The following is a 20,439-nucleotide window of genomic DNA, read 5'->3' as shown; positions in this document are numbered from 1 at the left end:
ACACACACACACACACACACTAACTTCGGCATTCGGGAGTCAGTGACCACCATGGCTCTGCTGAACACCATCTTCAGATCCATCGGCTCCAGGATGTGCAGGGCAGACTCCCTCTGCCTCCGAGCCTTCCTCCAGTTCCCATCTAAAAGAGGGCACAGGTGATAGGTGTGTGTGTGTGTGTGTGTGAGAAAGAGTGTGTGTGAGAATGTGTGTGTGTGTGTGTGAGAGAGAGAGAGAGAGAGAGAGAGAGAGAGAGAGAGAGAGAGAGAGAGAGAGAGAGTGTGTGTGTGCGCGCGCGAGTGAGAGAGAGACATATTGTGTAATCATAAAAGCACTGACAGGTGGCGTGAGTAACGAGGATTATTTCATTACAGTGGTGTCTGTATATTATTGCGTAAATTAGTCAGCTGTTTAACGGTCAGTTGTTGAAGCTGTTGTGTCGCAAGCAGGAAAAACAGGCAATAGAACCATGGAGCAATGGAAGATGCTGGCCTGCTTTGATAAATCAGGCGTTGCACTGTGTGTGTCACGATAAGATGGCACCAGGCAGAGGCAGTGTGGCACTGTGGTTAACAACATTCTGCAGGGAAACCTTGGGTTCTGTGTGTGTGTGTGTGTGTGTGTGTGTCTGTGTGTGTGTGTTGTACCTGGTTTGGTGTATAGGAACTGCAGACTGCTCAGCTGTATATCAAAGCTGTCATACGCACGAGACATAATATCCTCTATGGTGCTGCTTCCTGCTGAGAGCTGGGGTAAATTAGCTCTGCTCTGACTGGACACCTACACACACGCACACGCACACGCACACGCACAGGGTAGTAAAGACTCCAAGTCCTGTGGTTCACAGGAGTGCCTGCTTATTTACTGTTAGCTGGTCTTGAGGCCCAGTGTGCAGTGAAAGGCCCTGGGTCAGCCTCACCTGAAAGTTGCCCAGATCCAGAATAATGAGGCTGTGCTGGGGCACATAGAAGCCCATCTGGGGCACGATCACATATGAAGCCATCAGGTTGATCTTCAGATCCAGGACCTTCTGTGTCTCAATGATGTACATGAGTCCTGCAGTAGGCACACATACGGTATGCAAATGTTTAGCTTTCTAAAGGAATCCTGTGGGCTGCTGGCCAACACATACAGACACACAGACACACACACACACAGACACACAGACACACACACCTGTCGATGTTCTGTCTCTGAACTGCTCCAGCTTCACACGCGTGGCGTTGGTGAGCTCATCCAGTTGCAGGTCGTTGGGGGGCATGAAGAAAGCAGACAGGCTGTTGACGGTCATCTGCAGAAGCCAGAGCCGTGATGAGAAGATCTCACCGACGATCCTGGGTACTTCCTACACCCTGGGTCAAGGTTTAGGCTCTAACGCATTCTGTGTTTCTATCTGCCTCTCACACCCATGCCCACCCACCTCCACACCCACCCACCCACACCCGCTCACAGCATCGTAGATGATCTCCAGCGGTTGCGACTCGGCGTGCAGCCTCTGGTCTGCCGCGGCGTCCAGGGGGTTGGTCTCGAACATGAGCGTGAGCAGGGGCTTGTTCTCCTCCACCACGCGGCGAGAGGAGAGCAGCGTCGGCGCCACCTGGCTGCGGGGCAGACCCGTCACCTCAAACGACGACAGCTGCGCCGTGATCCTGAACACGGACAGAGGAGGAGGTCAAAGCAAGGAAGGACACCATAAAGCACTGCTTATGGCAAGAAGAGACGAGAAGAGAAGACAGGATACTTGATGGCCTGGGCGGAGGGTCTCTGGGTCAGTGTGGCACTCAGGTCCAGCACAGACAGCTGGATGATCTCAGGCTTCTCTTTGCTCTCTTTGATGGAGACAGACATGCTCACCAACTTGAAACGGATCTTCATGTCCTCAAACTGCCAAACAGAACATGTCACCTTTAGTGTGCACGGTGTTGCTGAACAGCGTTATCACCACTGGGCTAAGTATGTGTAAGAGGGGTCATTTTGTAGTCTAACAACAGAATACTGATTTATTCCGTCATTTTAGCAAGCAAGTTGCTAAATTATGAAAATAGTTGCTATGCTGTTAGTAAAAAAAAACAAAAAACCTTTTACCTAATATAAAAGTTAAATGCAGTACAAATATTGGAAACCACAGAACATTGTTAGCACACAGGCTTTGACTGTTAGCAGTGGCTATGCTAATATCGCAACAGGTTGGACGGAGGGTGGATGCATACGCTCTTTGGCAGGTTAGGATTGACAGCCGTCTCACTGTATCCAATGGCAGTGTAGAGCTTGGTCTTCTCTGCCGGGGTCATCAGCGTATCAAAACCTGAGGCTACAATCCCATTAAACATTTAGCTGCAACATTACACAAGTCTGAAATTCACGGCTAAACCGCGATAAAAAAACCTCTCAAAGTCAGGCAGAATTTCAGTACAGTTTACGTGAAATTAATCTGAATTACAATTTAGCCTGAGTGCAGCATTTTGGTTAAGTACCTCCGGGTTTGTTCTCCTTGGCCTGTGTGCTGCTGTCTCCAGACCAGTTCCACATCCAGCCAAACCAGCCCTGCGCCTGGTCCTCCTCCGCCTTCACGCCCGGCCGGTAGATCCGTAACCCTGCTTTAGAAGCCTGTGCAGCCACAGATACGCCGTTACCACCGAGAGCACTCAGTAACAAGAGGTACAAGGCTGCGAGAGTCCTAACTGGTCGTTCTGTGGTGTGTTGGGGAATTGTACAAGGTCAGTCTGAAAGGGCATGCATGTGTGTGCGCGCGTCACCTCCATCTCGGATTGCTGTCTTGCCAGCGTGATGTTGAAAATATCCAGAACTTTCTCCGTCTCCTATAAATGAAACGTACGGAAGCACGACAGAGAAGTGCTAAGAAGCTTGTGCCAGAAAGAGAGGAACAGGAAAAGATCTAAAATAATCACACCATGCAGACACACTGTTCGACAAGCCTATACAAAGCGCATTTCCGTTCCCACCTCCAGTTTCTTCAGCAGACCTTCTGCAGGCTTCTTGCTGGTGATCTTGGTCTTATACAGCTCTCTGTACTGCTTCACCTGTTGCCGGTGGCGACGGATGTGTTGCCAGGACCACATGTGCAGGCGGGGTTTGATGTTCACCTCCAGGATCCCCGTGATGACGTACCTCCACCTGGTAGGAACACACACACACACACACACACACACACACACACACACAGACACACACCAAGGGTATTCCAGGTATGCAGTCACAGCAGAGAAACCAGCCATTTTTTAAACAAAGAAGAGAAGCTAACCAAACTCTTAAGGCAGGAAAACTGTAGTGCAGCGAAAGAACATAGAGGAGGGGAACGCAGAAACGCGAGAGCTCTTACCAGTGGTACGCGTTGGTGTGGACCGGCACCTCTGGGCGATACTTCCTGTACGGAAGATTACGTGACATCATATCCACGGAGCCAAGCAGCTCCAGAATGCTGACGTACTGCAGGGGACAACATGTGCTGGATTCTAGTCACACCAGCATCTTTCAAGTAAAGCGAACTACATAAAAACGGGCGTAGGTTGCGCTGGCTCTTTGTGCCTCCCTACCCACCTGTGGTCTGCTAAGCTCCACTGCCACCTCAGGCAGGTGGACCACCAGATCCACCTTCGGCGAGGAGAAGTCCACATCCGAGCGAGGGTTCATGCGCAGCTTGGCGTTGGCGGAGATCGGACGGAAAACTGGCGACGCGGCACAGCGAGAAGTGGGGTTGGCGTGACGTGGCCGTCGTTAGGTGAGGAAGGATCAAACAAATCACAAAACTAAAAGCACTCACTGAAATGATAGTCACGAGGGATGGAGCTCTGCAGGGCCACGTTCTGCTGGAGAAATCTCTACGACGGCATTAAACGGAGCGGGAAAAAAAAAATTTCATCGGGATTAACAAGAATTATTTTGGTTGGGTTACTGGAGCTTACGAGCACTGATCTCTTACCAGAGCCTCTGGAGCAGTGTGATTGGAGTACAGCTCGGAGTTCACGTTCCAGTACGCAAACAGATTGTCCAGACGGACGAGCTGCACGGAGCGTAAAACAGTTCAAGCACCGTTAGTGCCCACGTCACAACTACCCCAGAGCAAAATTAATAACACGCAGTACTTCAGTCGAAGAGAACAACCTCACTAAGGTTTAAAACAAAAGGCAGCAGGTGAAAACTAGATTTTTCTTTATCTGAGAGTAAGTGAGCAGCGATTAAACAGACAGTGGCAGCGAATGCTGTGGGGTGGAGTCCACAGGTGATAGGGGCAGCATTACGGGCAGGAGTGCTGTGGGGGGGGGCGGGGTCCACCCTGAGGCAGGCTTCTCATTATAGCGGCACGTATCTGACTATACTCCGCTGTCTTTCTCCAGTCAAGATCTGCGGCCTGCACTTTGCTTCGCCTTTTTGTCTATGGCGTCATTTCCTGTTAAGAGTCTTTGTATTTCGATTTCCGCCAGACTGAAGCCTTTTCTCTGTAACCCCAGTTTAGAGTAACACACTCCCTCTACCACCACTGTCGAGCCCGAGTGTGTGACCGAACCTCTAACAGCCAAAGGTTTTTACCTTGAAAAATAGCTTGGACTTCTCGTCCAGCAGACAGGGTTTCCAGTTGGCATCCGCAGTCTGTGTGGGCACAATAGCCATACATGTATGAGACCGCGCTCCCCAAACACAAAGCCCTCAGACACACACATAGATAGATTCATCTGACTTGGGGAAATCCGCTTTACCTGAAGACTGAGGTTTTGTAGGGACACTCCAAATGAGAGAGGAGAGTTTGGATTGGTGACCTGTGTGCAAAATATTCACAGTGTGTTGAAAGGTTCGCTTTAAATGGTGTAGTTCTTATTGTAGTAAGACAGAGCTGCTCACTCACATCATCCTCGTAGCGGACGTGAATGTTGGAGATTTTCACTTGAAGGTTTTTGATCACCTGTGTGACCAGTTTCTCCACAAATGTGTCCTGCTTTTCAGTCTTTGGATTCTCTGTGCAAACACATCAACACGCATTTGTGCTGTTCTGAGCTGTGCTGTGCCTTTTTTTGGTGTGAGGAGCACAGAGGGGAGCTCTGTGGTGTGGGGAGGACAGCTCTGGTGTTCTTTCTAACCTCGTTCAGCTGCTTTCTGCTTGGTCTCCTCGATCCTCTGAAGCTCCCTCTGTCGAGCCTCCTGTAACTGTTTCTCCTCCTTCTCTGCATCATACTTGATACCTGACACACACGCACAAACACACATGCGTGCACACATGCGTTAACATAATAACATTACAACAAAATGGGGACTGTGTTACCCCCATGAACGGGGGGGACTAACTGACAGGTCTTACTGGCAGTAGGAACTATGAGGAGGTAGACGTCATCCAGGGTGGCCTCCACCGACTGCGTGTACAGGTTCTTCCAGGGAATCTTCAGTTCAAGTCGGCCTAAAGGACACAAACGTCATAATAATCACAAAACACACTCGCAACTGGCCTGTGTCCATTCCGTAAGCAGGTTATAACATTTAGCACATCCAGAACCACGGCACTGTACTCCCCCCCGATACCTGATTATTCACAAACCACTGTCAGTCATTCAAACCCCTTTCCAGAAGATTTGAACAGATTAATACTGAGATAAAATCAAACAACCAACTGTGAAACTTTATTTCTAAACTGAGGGTCTAAAAAAACTATTAAAGCAGATTTACTAATTTGCAAATTGCTTGTAATCGTTTAAATATCATAACATATAGAAACACCGACAAAGAAGTACAAGGAACTATACCTAGTGCAAGCAGAGGTAGTGAAACATGTCTATAAAATAAGTGTATCTGAAATAAGTGTGTGTTTGGACCAACTTACCTATATGGCCTGCTCTGACCTTGAAAGGAATGTCCAGTTGACTCTGATGGCACAAGAGAGGTCAAACTGAGCATTTATTTAGATTTAAAAGGGTCAGTATTGATGCAGCTACACAAACAGTGTGCAGCTTTAAACACGTGAAACTTACCAAAGCATTTTCCTTTATTTCAAGATTTCGCAGTATTGCGTCACCTACAGTGAGATAAAAAAATGGTCTTCACTGCAAAGCTGGGGACGGGCGGTACGACACTAAACAGTCATCAGTCATCATGAGCACAATGTCAAATTAGGCCTAGTCATTTCTGGGTTCTTTAAAACAGATGTCTTCAGTCCAGAACCTCCTGCCAGGTGTTCCAGCGCTTCAGAGCCTGAACGGGAACCATCCAGCTACTAATGACCAGGCGAGGCATGTTAGGAGGTGGAAAGCAGTAGGTCAGACCTGGGTCTCCTGTTAAGATCATCTTAAATGAGAGAGAGTGTTCAGTGTAATACTCGCTCTTGCATATAAAGATGATCTCTGTTTCACAACGCTTCTGGGGAAATCCGACCCTCACCGAGAGCCTCTCTCTTAAAGCGCAGACTTAAAATATTCCACTCTGATAATGTGCAAATCAGCTCCACCTTATCCACCAAGCACACTAACTTCCCATTACAGCAAGGACCTTCTCCGTTGTTAATAAGTGTTTATGACAGAGTTGGATAATCAAACCTGTTCAAATCACACGCACTAGGTCACTACACTTACTCTACACTTACACTACAAATGTGTACTAGACCTCAGCCGATGTGCCTTTCAAATCGCAAACTGACCTCTGGACCCACAAACAGACGTAATTTGCAAACTAAACAAATTAAGAATGAAGAAAAGGTCTGTCTAACGTGAGCTGAGACTCCACGGATGCAGCGGTTGGAGTTAACCAACCGCTCTCTCGCTGAGCCGACGACAGGCGGCAACTATGTGAATGTGGGATTGTAGAGAAACATCAGCTCCCACTACTCTCAGATCAAGGTCACTTCTGTGTGGGGATTTACTGGAACACCACAGAAAGTGTCACTTAACTCACTGTAGCAGGTATAGATTTATAGGCTTTACAGGGGCCTGGCTGAGCGTGAGCGACCTAGACATTTCAGCCTTCGGCAACAAACCAGACTGCCTGTCTCCTCAAAGCACCTCAGCTGTCTGACTGACTCACGGGACTGACAGGTTACTCGGGTCTTCCCCTGACGTCTTTAGGACATGAGCGTCTTGACGAATAGAGCTTGTCTATACTGCAGAGACACAGTTCAACTTCTCATGACACACCGACACCCTGGCTATGCAAGCTGTCTCACCTCTCACCTTACCCGCTCGTCTTTGGCCAAAGTAAGAGCCGAAACGCGAAAGCCACAGCTTTCCGACACCTGGAAACAGGGTTAGGGTGGCAGGCATGGCTGGGACTAAAGACGGGGGCTTGTTACCACGCTCACCATTCTGGCAGCCTCAAAACACAACGTGGGGCAGCTAGCCAGCCAAGACCAACGACGACCATGTGAATACAGCAGAAAACACCTGCTTTTATAGACACATTGCCCCTACAACTACAGCTTCTCTCGTTAAATCCTGAGCACAACATAAGCACTAGCTTAGCTAGCTAACTAACGGGAGGGGGGGGGGGGGTAACTTAACTAGGCAGCTGTGTGTTATTTTTGAGCAAACCCAAGCGCCTTTGGGCGTCTGTGCTAGGAGACGTGCTAACGTTAGCCGTCAAGGACGAACACTTTACCTCCCCATATGCCCAGATTGAGTTGGGAGCTGTCGAGGTTCACGACGTAGTCGCCAAGAAACCTGTTCAAGACGTCCACCACCAGCGACTCGAACACCATGTTTACGCCGTGGTCATACACAGATCACCATGAGTGGACGAGTCAGGCTGGCGAGCCCAGTTTCCTGAAATAAACATTGCTGGCGCTGTCCTGGGAGGGACTGCGTGGCTGACTAACCGGACCCGGCACAAGAGCGACCTCTAGAGGCCACGCGTGGGTAATGGCCTCTACAGGATCCAGGATGTAGTTCAGTGTCTATCACTGTTCAAGGCCGAAATCATTGCTGTTACTAACACATAGGACAAACTAACTAACAGCCTTACATTAATAACCAACACTAATAACTACCTGTGATATCTGTGTGGAGAATTCAGGAATTAGACTGTGATATTTTTAAGTAATTACCACCACCACAACCAGACCTCAAGGGAGATAAGCCTCAACCAATGGTGAATTGAACTCGCTGTCTTCAAATGCAGACTGAAACTCTCCTCTCCAAAACGCCCGTGAACACACGTCTCTAACCTTGCATTTATAAAATCTTGCATTTCATCCTGAGCTTAACAACACTAAGAGTAATAAACTTGTACTGTGTCTATTCTCCTGCACCGACTCCCATAAAGGCAAGTTCTGCCGAAACGAAAAGGCACTTCTGTAAGACACTCGGGATAAGAGCACATGCCAAATGCTGTAAATGTAAATATAACATAAACAGTCTGCTTTTACGTGTTTATGTGTCACTGTTCAATATTTACAATATTTGGTTGTGACATGTAGACCAAATGACTAGTTTACTCCTCCAATAATAAGCTAAATGATACAAATTATCCTTTAAAGATTTGCCAATAGTCAAGACAAAGCAGATTTATTTGTATAGCACTTTTCATACACAGCGGCAGTTCAAAATGCTTCTCATAAGATTTAGAAGCAGAATAAAGTTCATTACAACCCCAAATCTATCACTTCTGAAATGTATTTGCAAAAAAACAACAACAAAAAAGCACAAATGCAATTTATTAAAATAAAGTTAAAATCAGATCATGTTAATTTAAATATATAAAATTAAAGACTAAAGAGATAAAGCATGATTTAAAATAAATAAGACAGTAGTGCTTAAAAAGTGTATTGCTATTGGATCTGAAGTATGAGAATTTAACCTGAGCCCAAAGCCTGCCCAAAGGAGTTCGTTTTTAGGTTTGATTTTAAAACATTTAGTGTCGGGGCACTCCTGATATCTTCTGACAGCTGGTTCAATTTCAAAAAACAGTTAAACGCTGCCGCCCCATGTGTACTGTTTACTTTAGGCAGGACTGACTAGTTCCTAAAGATCTGGAGATTCTGCATCAGATAGACACGTTAATCCTACATCATTAAGTGATTTATAGACCAGTAATAATACGTTAAATTCAACTCTGTAGTATACTGGTAACCAGTGTAAGGAGTTAGCAACAGGTTTGGTATTATAATGACATTTTAACCACCTTTTGAACTGTATGCACCTGAGCGTGGCATAGCTTCATCAACATCTCAGAAGTTCCTTTAATGCCACATCACGAATTTCAGAACGGCAACCTGAGTTTTATAAAAAACACTTGAGAATTAAATTAAGTGAATATTTTTCCCATCTGAAATGGCAAAAACCAAGAGATTATGTAAAAGATAATACTTTTAAAGCCTTAAAATCTACCTTCAGCTCTATGAGGGTTTGAGTAAGACGGATTTAAGTCTGTGCCATGGGTACCCGACGAGTCTCTTTCTGATAATCATTCTAGTCAGTGCTAATCTTATTGATTATTTTCACTTCCATAATAAAATGTCGACCTACTCCAGAAGGACTCACGCCAACAGACCAGTGGCTGGGGTCCAATACACCCTGTAGTGTGACAAATATGCACAATGTGTACAATTATGTCCCATAATGTTAGTATGCTGGCATCAAATATGCTTTAATTTGCCTTGCCTAGCTAGATTCAGTTCATATTGTATTCATATTGTGTTTATATTGTATTCAGTGAAGCTCACTTGTTGAAACTTTTAATTCCCAGAATTCCATTCACCATTACTCGGATGCAGGTTCAAAAAAAGAAACAGGAAGAAACATGCTGGTGAGGGTGCTCACGGGAAGCGGTAGCAGTACTCAGGCTCGGGGCTGTGCAGCTTGACCTCGGGCAGAGTCCTGGGAGCATCTGTCACTCCAAGGGATCTTATTTGCATGTGAGTGTAGGTATTCCTCGCATGGTTTGCATCAGGCAATAATATGCGCAGGCAGCGTGTGGGCCGGCCGCTCCGTTCTGGCAGATGCTCGCTGATGTCTTCTCCTCAGTAGGCTCCTCCTATGGGAACCATTTTCATGCCATGGCATCATTTTCGATGTTCGTCCATAAGAAGAACCTGCACGTTTCTTCCAGGGCCCCAGTGTCGTGAGTCAGCTTGCATGTTGAGGTCATGTTAATGGAACATTCACCCAGGCCCTGCCATGAGGCTCAACTTGCCTGGTAAAGCTACTGGACACACTTGAATGGTTATGTCGTTTTTAATGCAACACAATCTCTGTTACGTTCACAAAGAGTTCCTTCTCTTCAACATCAAGCATTCGGGAAAGCTTGCTTCAGCAGACACCAACATAATTGTCTTTGTAGAACGTAATAAGATATGCTCTGTCTCTTCTGTGCGCAAGGTATCTTTGTGTTGTGTGTGTGATGTCCTACAGGTCACGGGGCCATGATGCACCTTTTAGCACCTTGTCATCAGTCTTCACTGGTCATTAATCATCACGCTTGAGTTGCCACCTGTCATCGAGGAAACGTAAAAGACCACTTCTCTTATGGATGCTAATACAGCTGTATTCAAAATGGATGAGAATTTGTGCCTTTTTCTGATGAAGTTTTAGGTCATTTTTATGCAAAAATATAGAACCGTCTGAAGGGTTCACAATCTTTCACAGATGTGCAAGTGAGCATGTGAGCACTGCTCACAATGGGACTGGTTACAACACCAGAGGCTTAAAGCGCCATCTACTGTCCAGCAGGACTCCTAGACTAGACAGACTGACCTCTGCGTTGCCAGGATCAGTTACAATAAAGCATATGACTTAATACCACACACCTGGATACTCAGATCCCCAGACCTGTATAAAGTCAATAAGACCCTAACTCACTTGACCAGGATCTGCAGTCAGGACATAGGAATGTCTTTCAGACTGGAGAAGTGTGTCAGATTATAGTAAAAAAAAAAAAGAATAATGATCAGGACAGGTGGAAATGAGCTTGCAAAAGGCCATATATCTTGGTCAGACTATGATTCCCTTGGCTATTCTTATTTGTGTTAAGGGTCATAAGTGTGTGTTTGACTGTGTGATTATGTGATTGTGTGATTTTGCATGTATAAGTGGGTGTGAACAGCTATTTGTGGAGAAGGATTATCATTAATTTTACATTTGTAAATATACACTGCCTGGCCAAAAAAAAAAAAAGAAAAAAAAGATCATATACTCTAATATTTGATTGGACCGCCTTTAGCTTTGTCACACTGTAGCCCTGCCCCCCCTCCTCAAACGTCTTCGTGTGCATGTCTGTCTGTGTTGCCACGCCCTCTTGTGTCGTCCACCTGTTCTGCGTTATGTGTATATATGTCTCCTGTGCTGTAATATGTGTTGTTGGTGTTTGAGTTGTGCATAGCCTTTGAGGTTGTGGTATGTTTTGCATGTTTGTAAGAATAAAGCTGTTTCATCGTGCCTCGTCCCCGCATCCTGCCTATCCTTGAAACATAACAAGCTTTGATTACGGCACGCATTCGCTGTGGCATCGTTTCCACAAGCTTCGTCACAACATTTATTTCTGTCCAGAGTTGCATTAATTTTCCCCCAAAATCTTGTATTGATGATGGAAGATTTGGACCACTGCGCAAAGTCTTCTCCAGCACGACCCCAAAGATTCTCAATGGAGTTCACGTCTGGACTCTGTGGTGGCCAATCCATGTGTGAAAATGATGTCTCATGCTTCCTGAACTACTCTTTCACAATTTGAGCCCGATGAATCCTGGCATTGTTATCTTGGAATATGCCCGTGCTAACAGGGAAGAAAAAATCCATTGATGGAATAACCTGGTCGTTCAGCATATTCAGGTAGTCAGTTGACCTCATTCTTTGGGCACATAACATTGCTGAACCTAGACCTGACCAACTGCAGCAACCCCAGATCATAGCACTAGGCATGATGGGTGCATCACGTCAGCCGCCTCTCTTCTTACCCTGATGCTCCCATCACTCTGGAACAGAGTAAATCTGGACTCATCAGACCACATGACCCTCTTCTATTGCTCCAGAGTCCAATCTTTATGCTCCCTAGCAAACTGAAGTTGTTTTTGCCGGTTAGCCTCAATGACAAGTGGTTTTCTTAAGGCTACACAGCTGTATAGTCCCAATCCCTTGAGTTCCCTTCGCACTGTGCGTGTGGAAATGCTTTTACTTTCACTATTAAACATATCCCTGAGTTCTACTTTTGTTTTTCTACGATTTGATTTCACCACACGTTTCATGACGTCCCTGCATTGAGTACATTCATCTAATTATCACAAACTCGCTACTTGGAATTTTGCAAATGTTTAAACCCTGGTAACACACCATGTTTATGACTGAGGGAGTCATTTCCCTGTGGTTGACATATTTCAAGCTTTTCTGTTCCACCATTTACCACTGGATGGCACACTGGGTGAGACTTATTTCTTTCTAAAAAGCTGAGCAGATCCCGCTTGTTCTCGCCGGGCGCAGTGGCGCGCGCCTGTAATCCACGTTACCGGGAGGCTGAGGCTGGAGGAGCGCTTGAGTTCGGGGGTTCTGGACTACAGCGCGCTATGCTGAGCGGGTGTCCGTACTAAGATCGGCGTCGATATGGTGCTCCTGAGGGAGCTTTGGGCCACCAGGTCGTCTAAGGAGGGGTGAACCGGCCCAGGTCGGAAACGGAGCAGGTCAAATCCCCCGTGCCGATCAGTCGTGGGAGCGCACCTGTGAATAGACGCTGTAGTGCAGCCTGAGCGAAATAGTGGGACCCAGCCTTTTACACGGCGATTCTTTAACCTTTGAATAAATTCGTGTAACTGCATCCCAAATCACACTACTTATTAAAACTTTCACAAAAGTCACATAAAAACACATTTTTGCAATAAATATAATTTTGATTCACTACTCACTTTTCAGGATCCATATGATGATCTTTGCCAACCTACTTAGAAGAAAAGTCCCCTTTTCATATTATTTTGTAAGAAAATACATATTTTGATTGCATTTTGAGCACTGACGATCACTTTTGCAATAACAGTACAGCTTTTTTAAGTTTATGTTTTGTTGTTGCTGTTATGCTGTACATTTGAAAACTATTTAAAACGGTTATTCAGTCATTCTGAAGTTTGCAGAATGCATTCAAAGGAAAACTAAATTAAATTGGAATGAAACTAAACTAGCGACAAAGTGGTTATGTTTGATTACATACTTCACGGAGTCTTCAAATCAATGTCTGTTTAAGAAATAAGAATCAAACTGAAGCATTTAGGGTTTGGCAGCTAGATGGAATTGCGGATGCAAGTGTAAGAGTATTAATGGGATAATTTCCAGCGAACTGTAAGTCATCAAAAATCCTTTGAAGGGTAATTTGCTGATTATGGCCAAATTATTTTAAAAGTTCAAAGGCGGTACCGTGCGCTAATATTACTGTAATGTCACATGGTAGAGGATATGATTATATGATTTTCGTTACTTTTAAAAGCAGATAAAATATATAATTGTTATGATTTCTGGTACATTAGAAATTCTACATAATACAATGGAATGAATGGATTGAACAGCTTTTGTTTAGTAGAATTAAGGTACATCGCAGCTTATCCACACTCATTAAGCTTACCAAAGTCATACAACTCTCTGTGTTGATGGGATGAACTTGACATTGGCTATTTTAAATATATAGTATAAATAATACATAGCTATAACAGTTCACAGGTATTTTATAAATGAATGATATATAGCTGGTATATTGAGAGCGTTTTTCTGAAATACAAGAAACAGCTGATACACGGCACGTAATAAAAGTTCCGGCCTCCTGTTAACAATCGGACACAGATGAGGTCAGCACTGGGGATTCGTCTTCACTTCAACGAAAGGCAGGCAGACGTTAAGCTAGATTTGATCCAACGCCGTCTTGATCCAAGTGCATGACAGACCTGGGTCCTATACATTGCGCTAACAACGGGGAGGGACGCGAAAGAGAAGTCATAGAATATAAAATATATATACTTAGACGCCTCAAAAATGCGCATGCTCAATGTGAAAATGACGTCCCGTAATATGATGATACAACTGCAATTCGCAGTCAAGTTCAATATCAAATATAATCATCATCATCATCATCATCATCATCATCTTTTCCTTATACTGTGTTATTAATACCATCTGACAAGAAAAAAAAAGATGCGCAGCTGTCGTCAAGGAAACGTAAAATACCACGTCCCTTATGGATGCTAACGCAGCTGGATTCAAAATAGATGAGATTTTGTGCCTTTTTCTAAAGAAGATTTAAGTCAATTTTATGAAGAAAATTGAAACAAAAAATGATTGGATAGAGCTGCATTTTGTGCGAACATTTCAGGGGACTACTTGAAATGATTTGAATCAACAGTCCCACATGAATTTTTCAAAATTATCCTTAAGGTTCCACTAATTACACTGAGGGCACACTGGCAGAGAAATGTCTCATGTTAAAAGATTGTGTTATCTATTTAGAAGAGGCCCCTTTTTCTAACATAACCAATGTCTTTGCTTTAGTGGTATAATGTATTTTTGGTAGCTTAAATGGCTATATATGGCTAGCAGTCAAATGTATGCGTTATCTTTCCTTTGTCTTCTGCGTGGCTGGATTGCTTTTAAATAGTAGCATAGGTCAGTTTTCTACTGCTAGCTTCATATAGTGAACACAGAGACTGAAATGAACTGGCTCTGAATGAAAGTGTTTCCGGCTAACGCGTCTGGAAACATACAGGTTGTTTATCGGAAATGTAGGACCTGTAAATGAGCATGGCATTAATATTTGCGTCGTGTAGTATTTCTGCTTAAAAATTCAGGAAAAAAACCCATTAAGCATCAAGGATTTAGTATCGATTTTTTTTTGCTCCTGGGATTAGTGCATGGAAACCTTTTACTAGGACACGTGCCCCTTTAAATTGCCCTAATGACGTCCCTGCATTGAGTACATTCATCTAATTATCACAAACTCGCTACTTGGAATTATGCAAATGTTTAAACCCTGGTAACACAGCATGTTTACGACTGAGGGAGTCATTTCCCTGTGGTTGACATATTTCAAGCTTTTCTGTTCCACCATTTACCACTGGATGGCACACTGGGTGAGACTTATTTCTTTCTAAAAAGCTGAGCAGATCCCGCTTGTTCTCGCCGGGCGCAGTGGCGCGCGCCTGTAATCCACGTTACCGGGAGGCTGAGGCTGGAGGAGCGCTTGAGTTCGGGGGTTCTGGACTACAGCGCGCTATGCTGAGCGGGTGTCCGTACTAAGATCGGTGTCGATATGGTGCTCCTGAGGGAGCTTGGGGCCACCAGGTCGTCTAAGGAGGGGTGAACCGGCCCAGGTCGGAAACGGAGCAGGTCAAAACCCCCGTGCCGATCAGTCGTGGGAGCGCACCTGTGAATAGACGCTGTAGTGCAGCCTGAGCGAGATAGTGGGACCCAGCCTTTTACACGGCGATTCTTTAACCTTTGAATAAATTCGTGTAACTGCATCCCAAATCTCACTACTAATTAAAACTTTCACAAAAGTCACATAAGAACACATTTTTGCAATAAATATAATTTTGATTCATTCTAAATGATACTGAAATCAATTATTTATTTCATTCTTTAATCTCCAGGTGTTGGTTTTGAGTGAAAGATGAATCTGTTAAACGACAAAGACATTATTTAAGACCTTAAATTCCTGACAAACATTATGAAAACTAACGTGAAATTCAAATTTGTTACCACTGACAAAAACACCATCTCACCTTTAGCGTTGCTCGAGATTCGCTGGTTCGGGGCATGTCTACCACCGGCACTGGTATACGAACTATTCTAACATATGCTAGAGTTCATTGACCCTGTGCTAGCTGCGCTGACTTTAGAATATGTTCACACTAAGTGCCCGTGGTTGGTAGACCTGAACCTGTTACACTGTGGGCAACTGTGCGTCCAGGTTCAACACCTGAACCACTGAACTAAAGTTAAGTACCAAACTAAACGCACTTTTAAGCATTTATAACTTTTCCCGTAATACGCTTAACCACACAACTGCATATTAAATTGACACAATCTGATTAATAGAAAATGATTGTTTGTTTGTTTTTTTAATCTTCAAATGAAGACAAAAGAAAATTAATCAAGACAACTTTTACTCATGAAGCAAACACCATACCCATAAAATGAAATATTTTCTATGTTAAATGAATTGCATATTCATGCTTAATACTATTAAATCTCAAAGGGTTTATTTTTTATAATCAAAAGGAAAGAATGGTACAAATCCCACCAAAAAGAGTGAAGAGCTGTTTCCAGTGGCCATTGACATGGGACAGAAGTAAAACATCCAGTGATTAGGCACACAGAGAGGCCTTGGCATGCGAGTGGTTGGTTTTACTGTATTGAGCCTAGTGGTACGTACACACTGTGTTGTGCTCAGCTTCCTTTGGCCATCTGTGCAGCCTGAAGCTTGGCAAACCCCTGGCAGGTTGGGGCCCAAGCAACTGGTCCCACTCACTGGACCGGTCCCACTCACTGGACCGGTCCCACTCACTGAACCGGTCCCACTCACTGGACCGGTCCCACTAGTCTTCTCCCACTGGCTTGGTCCCATTGTTCCGGCCTCACTGGACTGGTTCCTCTGGGTCGGTCCCACTGGTCTGGTGCACTAGTTAATCTTTCAGCACATTGTTTATCACAGATATATGTTAAAGGACTTGATTTAATTCTCTGTTCTTGCAAATTCAGTTTTAGTTCATCGTTGATATTTTTAATTTTATACAATTAGATTTAATTGTTATATCACCTTATGAAGTGAGTGTGGCCTTTTGTAAGACCTGAAGTAGCTCATTCATTTTATAATATGAAATTATAAATTCTATAATAATAATAATAATAATATAATTTGAGTTTTCAAACTCAAACTGGAGGAATATTGCAGAGGAAGGTTAAGCTGCTCCTGGAATTTCTATTTCCTAGGCTTTAGTCCCATACAATCCGTGAAGCCCATCAAAGACAAGTCATCTCTGATGGGGAGGTGTTGTGCTGCAGGTCCTTCTGCTGTAGTGAGGGGGTCTTCACGACCTCTTCTCATCTCCCTGCTTGGGTGCAGCAGAGGTGGTGGTACCCTCAGTGCAGCCAAGTGTTGACCTGGACATCCGCAATGTCTTTGGAGGGGGTCGTGTCCTGATACGACGCTTGAACTGGTTTTGCATGGTTTTGTTTTGTTTTTTGCCAGCTCTTAATTTTCTTTGTGAAGCACTGGATCTGGTAAAAATTGGACAGACTCTGAGCAACCGGCTTAGAGTGATGGACTGTTGGACGCCGTGATCCCTCTGAAGAAGGTTCAGCTCTCTCCTGTGCTGCGCCTTTGTGCTTTTCGGTGTTTTTTTCTGTGTTGTGAAGACCACATTTCAGTCCAGTTGCTGTCTTTGCCTCACAACTTCTCATTGGTGTTGATGTTGATGAAGGCTGTTTTTTGCCTTTTTTATCACCTGAGTCCCCTTTAGTAGTTATGGGGCCAAGCTTATGGAACACCTGGAGGGACTGGATCATTTGCTGAAGGAGAATCTGTTTACGTGTCAGCCTGAACTGGCTCACCTCAGTAGTCCCAATGTTTTTGTGGATGGATGCTCCTGAGGTGACCTCTCCCATGCTTGTCGTCTTTTCCTTGAAGTTGGAAGCAACAGGCTGCTGAGCTTCTGCCCTCTTTCTTTTAGTCTCATTGTTCTTGTGGGTGTCTTTCTCTCTCTTTCTCTTGCTAGTCGTCTTTTTCTGCATCTTTTTGAAACTGTCTTTCCTCTTATGTTCTGAACGGTCTCCTTCGTTTTCTTGGCTGCTGACCCTCTTCTTATTCTTTCTGCATGTCACTGACGATTCCGGGTCTCCCGTCATCACTGATGTCTTAAGGGTTCCTGTTTTTTCTGCCTCTATCATCTTTCTTAATTTTGCCTCAAAGTTTCCAGGATCATACACATCAAAACTTATTTTAGGTTTTGCCTTTCTGATCATGCTGTCTTCCTGTGCTCTTAGTGGGACAAAAGCTCTTTGTGGGGACATGTTTAAGACCTGTCCGTGGCCAAAGAAGGAGTAAGGGAGTCCTCCTGGAACATTCACGTTTGCCCCTCCACCAGGTGGAAAGGGCATACGTTGAGCTGGTGGATAAGATCCATAATAGCTCCTTTCAGGAATCAATGGGGGATCCATGCCTCCAAAGCTTGGGACATATCCTGTCCAACAGAAATAGCGGCATATAACCAGTATGTCTAAATATTTAACTGTTTTTATTTTTAAATTTAGACAGACTTATGGCTGGTGCAATATGATTTAATATGTTTTGGCAAGTTTAAGATGAATACATTACTCTCTTCCTGTGCTCTTAGTGGGACAAAAGCTCTTTGTGGGGACATGTTTAAGAGTTGTCCGTGGCCAAAGAAGGAGTAAGGGAGTCCTCCTGGAACATTCACGTTTGCCCCTCCACCAGGTGGAAAGGGCATACGTTGAGTTGGTGGATAAGATCCATAATAGCTCCCTTCAGGAATCAGTGGGGGATCCATGCCTCCAAAGCTTGGGACATATCCTGTCCAATAGAAATATCAGCATATAACTGGTACATCTGAATATTTTAATTGTTTTTATTTTTAACTTTAGACAGAATTATGGCTTGTGTAATATTGTTTAACATGTGTGGCAAGTTTAAGATGTATACATTATTGAAGAATGTCCTATATACTCATATAACATTTACAGTGAAAGGCAGAATATTAGGACACATGTGTCTACAAAAGAACACATGAATTGGATTCTCACCATACCTGTGGTTAAAAAGTGGTTGTTTTCAAAACTCATATTCAAATAGGAAGAAAGAAAATGACAAGGTACAAACTTTAGCCTGAGAAGTTCTCCTATAATCACTTGCTTCTACTATGTAGATATGCAATAAAAACATTCCGGATTTTATATGAAAACGTGTGTTTATGACGTAACACTCATAGGTTGATGATGTCGTTATAGCTTGTTTGATTTTAAACCAAAAGTGCTGTAACCATGGTAACGTCACTGTAATGCACGGCCTGGAGTGGATTATTGTTTTGCAAAATACAATGTGATAAAAGACACCATTGTTCATAATTTATAAAGTTTATTACTGTTTGTAATGAATAATTATTTGAATTCTTCCGTCAAGCAGTTAGGCTAGTTCCGTTACGCTTTCTATTCCACGTTTAAAGATTGTCTTACACAATTACATTTTTTATTCCGCTTATTTAAAGTAATCTAGTTCTCAAGCCCTGTTACCCTGTTTCTTGTTGGTAGGCCTGAGGTGAATGGCTTTGAGAAACGCTAGCATATTTCTCTTCAAACTCCTTTACGCTTTTGGATTCTCTGTCGTAACAAGTCACTGACATCGTTTCTCTTGCCTCAGAGCCTCATGGTGGTATTTACCGACAGGGGTTGGTTCGTACATTTTATAAGCCAACTGTCTTGAAGGTCTTGAGCAGCATTGACCTAAACACATGAATTCTCATGAGATTTAAAAAGAAAATCAAATAAGGACATTTCTAACTTGCCAACATATCGCCTCTGGTCTGAAGCTACACTGTGTGACTGTCCGAAAGAGCATCGCCTTTCTATGGACAATTTACTATTAAGCGAAATAAAGCGATTTTTCTGTATAAGAAACTGAGTGAGTGAACGAGGGAACCATTGCATACAGTGGAGTATTTGCCCGATAAAATTTACTACTTGGTAGCTAACGTGTCATTTTTGTTAGCTAGCTGCGTAGTGAAACTAGCTTGATAGCTAGGTAAATAGCAAAGAGAATTTTTTTTTTTTCTGATATCAAATGTCTTACATTTTTAAATTGGTTTCCTAATGGTTTGTTGGCAAGCAGTAATAAAAGTGTTGGTTAGCCTAATTGTGGTTGGTTAGCAACCACAGGCTATGTAAACATTAAAATTAAGCATAGGGTAGGCTAAAGTAGTTTATTAAAATCAGGATACCCGATGTTTGCCTGTATTTCTGGATACTAGCATCGCCTAGTTTGCAGTTTGGTGTGGTCACATTCAAACCAAAGAATTTGGACTGTTAATGGAAGTGTCAAATGTGTCAAAAGATGGTAAGGCCTTAAGTATCTAGATCCTGTGATGGTGAGTAACTTCATTGCCCTGGAAGATGCAGTCTGTCCTGCTGAAACCTCAACCTCCACTAATGGTCAGGCTATAACCAGTCATGCCTCACATGGATGCAGGGCAGGGAGGGATATTTAGCCAAGGCTGGTGTCTGGTTGAATGAAAGTGATGAAGTCTGTGAAGTCTCCCCTCACCTCTAGGCCCACCACACATAGTCCCCCTTTCCTGCGATTTCTCTCTCAATATGTTTTTGCTTTTTTCCATACCACCAAACGAGACAGTGTTCCTCCAGGACCATGGTGCAACACAAAACAACAGTGCAACAGATAACATGCTACACAAGTCCAATATAGTGCAAAAATGTCATTAAATAAACATTAAATAAACAATAATAAATACAGGACAGGACA

General features: G+C 43.8%; 1 protein-coding gene across 2 annotated transcripts in view; it reads right to left on the bottom strand.

The window, feature by feature from the left end:
- vps13a (vacuolar protein sorting 13 homolog A) overlaps nt 1–7,794 on the bottom strand; it is a 31,469-nt gene extending 23,675 nt beyond the window's left edge. For both annotated transcript variants that reach the window (XM_035536427.2, XM_035536428.2), the window contains exons 1-22: nt 7,591–7,794; nt 5,976–6,019; nt 5,828–5,870; nt 5,312–5,407; nt 5,094–5,195; nt 4,862–4,971; nt 4,716–4,775; nt 4,549–4,608; nt 3,941–4,021; nt 3,782–3,839; nt 3,559–3,686; nt 3,341–3,447; nt 2,964–3,135; nt 2,757–2,819; nt 2,475–2,607; nt 2,211–2,311; nt 1,742–1,884; nt 1,451–1,649; nt 1,177–1,291; nt 920–1,056; nt 648–780; nt 25–142 (exon numbers count right to left, since the gene is read on the bottom strand). In XM_035536427.2, coding sequence (XP_035392320.1) covers nt 25–142; nt 648–780; nt 920–1,056; nt 1,177–1,291; nt 1,451–1,649; nt 1,742–1,884; nt 2,211–2,311; nt 2,475–2,607; nt 2,757–2,819; nt 2,964–3,135; nt 3,341–3,447; nt 3,559–3,686; nt 3,782–3,839; nt 3,941–4,021; nt 4,549–4,608; nt 4,716–4,775; nt 4,862–4,971; nt 5,094–5,195; nt 5,312–5,407; nt 5,828–5,870; nt 5,976–6,019; nt 7,591–7,690 — 2,303 coding nt within the window. In that variant the 5' untranslated portion in view covers nt 7,691–7,794. The remainder of the gene's footprint in view (nt 1–24; nt 143–647; nt 781–919; nt 1,057–1,176; nt 1,292–1,450; nt 1,650–1,741; nt 1,885–2,210; nt 2,312–2,474; nt 2,608–2,756; nt 2,820–2,963; nt 3,136–3,340; nt 3,448–3,558; nt 3,687–3,781; nt 3,840–3,940; nt 4,022–4,548; nt 4,609–4,715; nt 4,776–4,861; nt 4,972–5,093; nt 5,196–5,311; nt 5,408–5,827; nt 5,871–5,975; nt 6,020–7,590) is intronic.
- Between the last annotated feature and the right edge of the window lie 12,645 nt (nt 7,795–20,439).

Source organism: Electrophorus electricus, chromosome 20 (genome assembly GCF_041902795.1).
Source record: "Electrophorus electricus isolate QZ-2024a chromosome 20, ASM4190279v1, whole genome shotgun sequence".
NCBI classification, from domain to species: domain Eukaryota; kingdom Metazoa; phylum Chordata; class Actinopteri; order Gymnotiformes; family Gymnotidae; genus Electrophorus; species Electrophorus electricus.
This window is presented reverse-complemented; position numbering and strand designations above follow the sequence as displayed.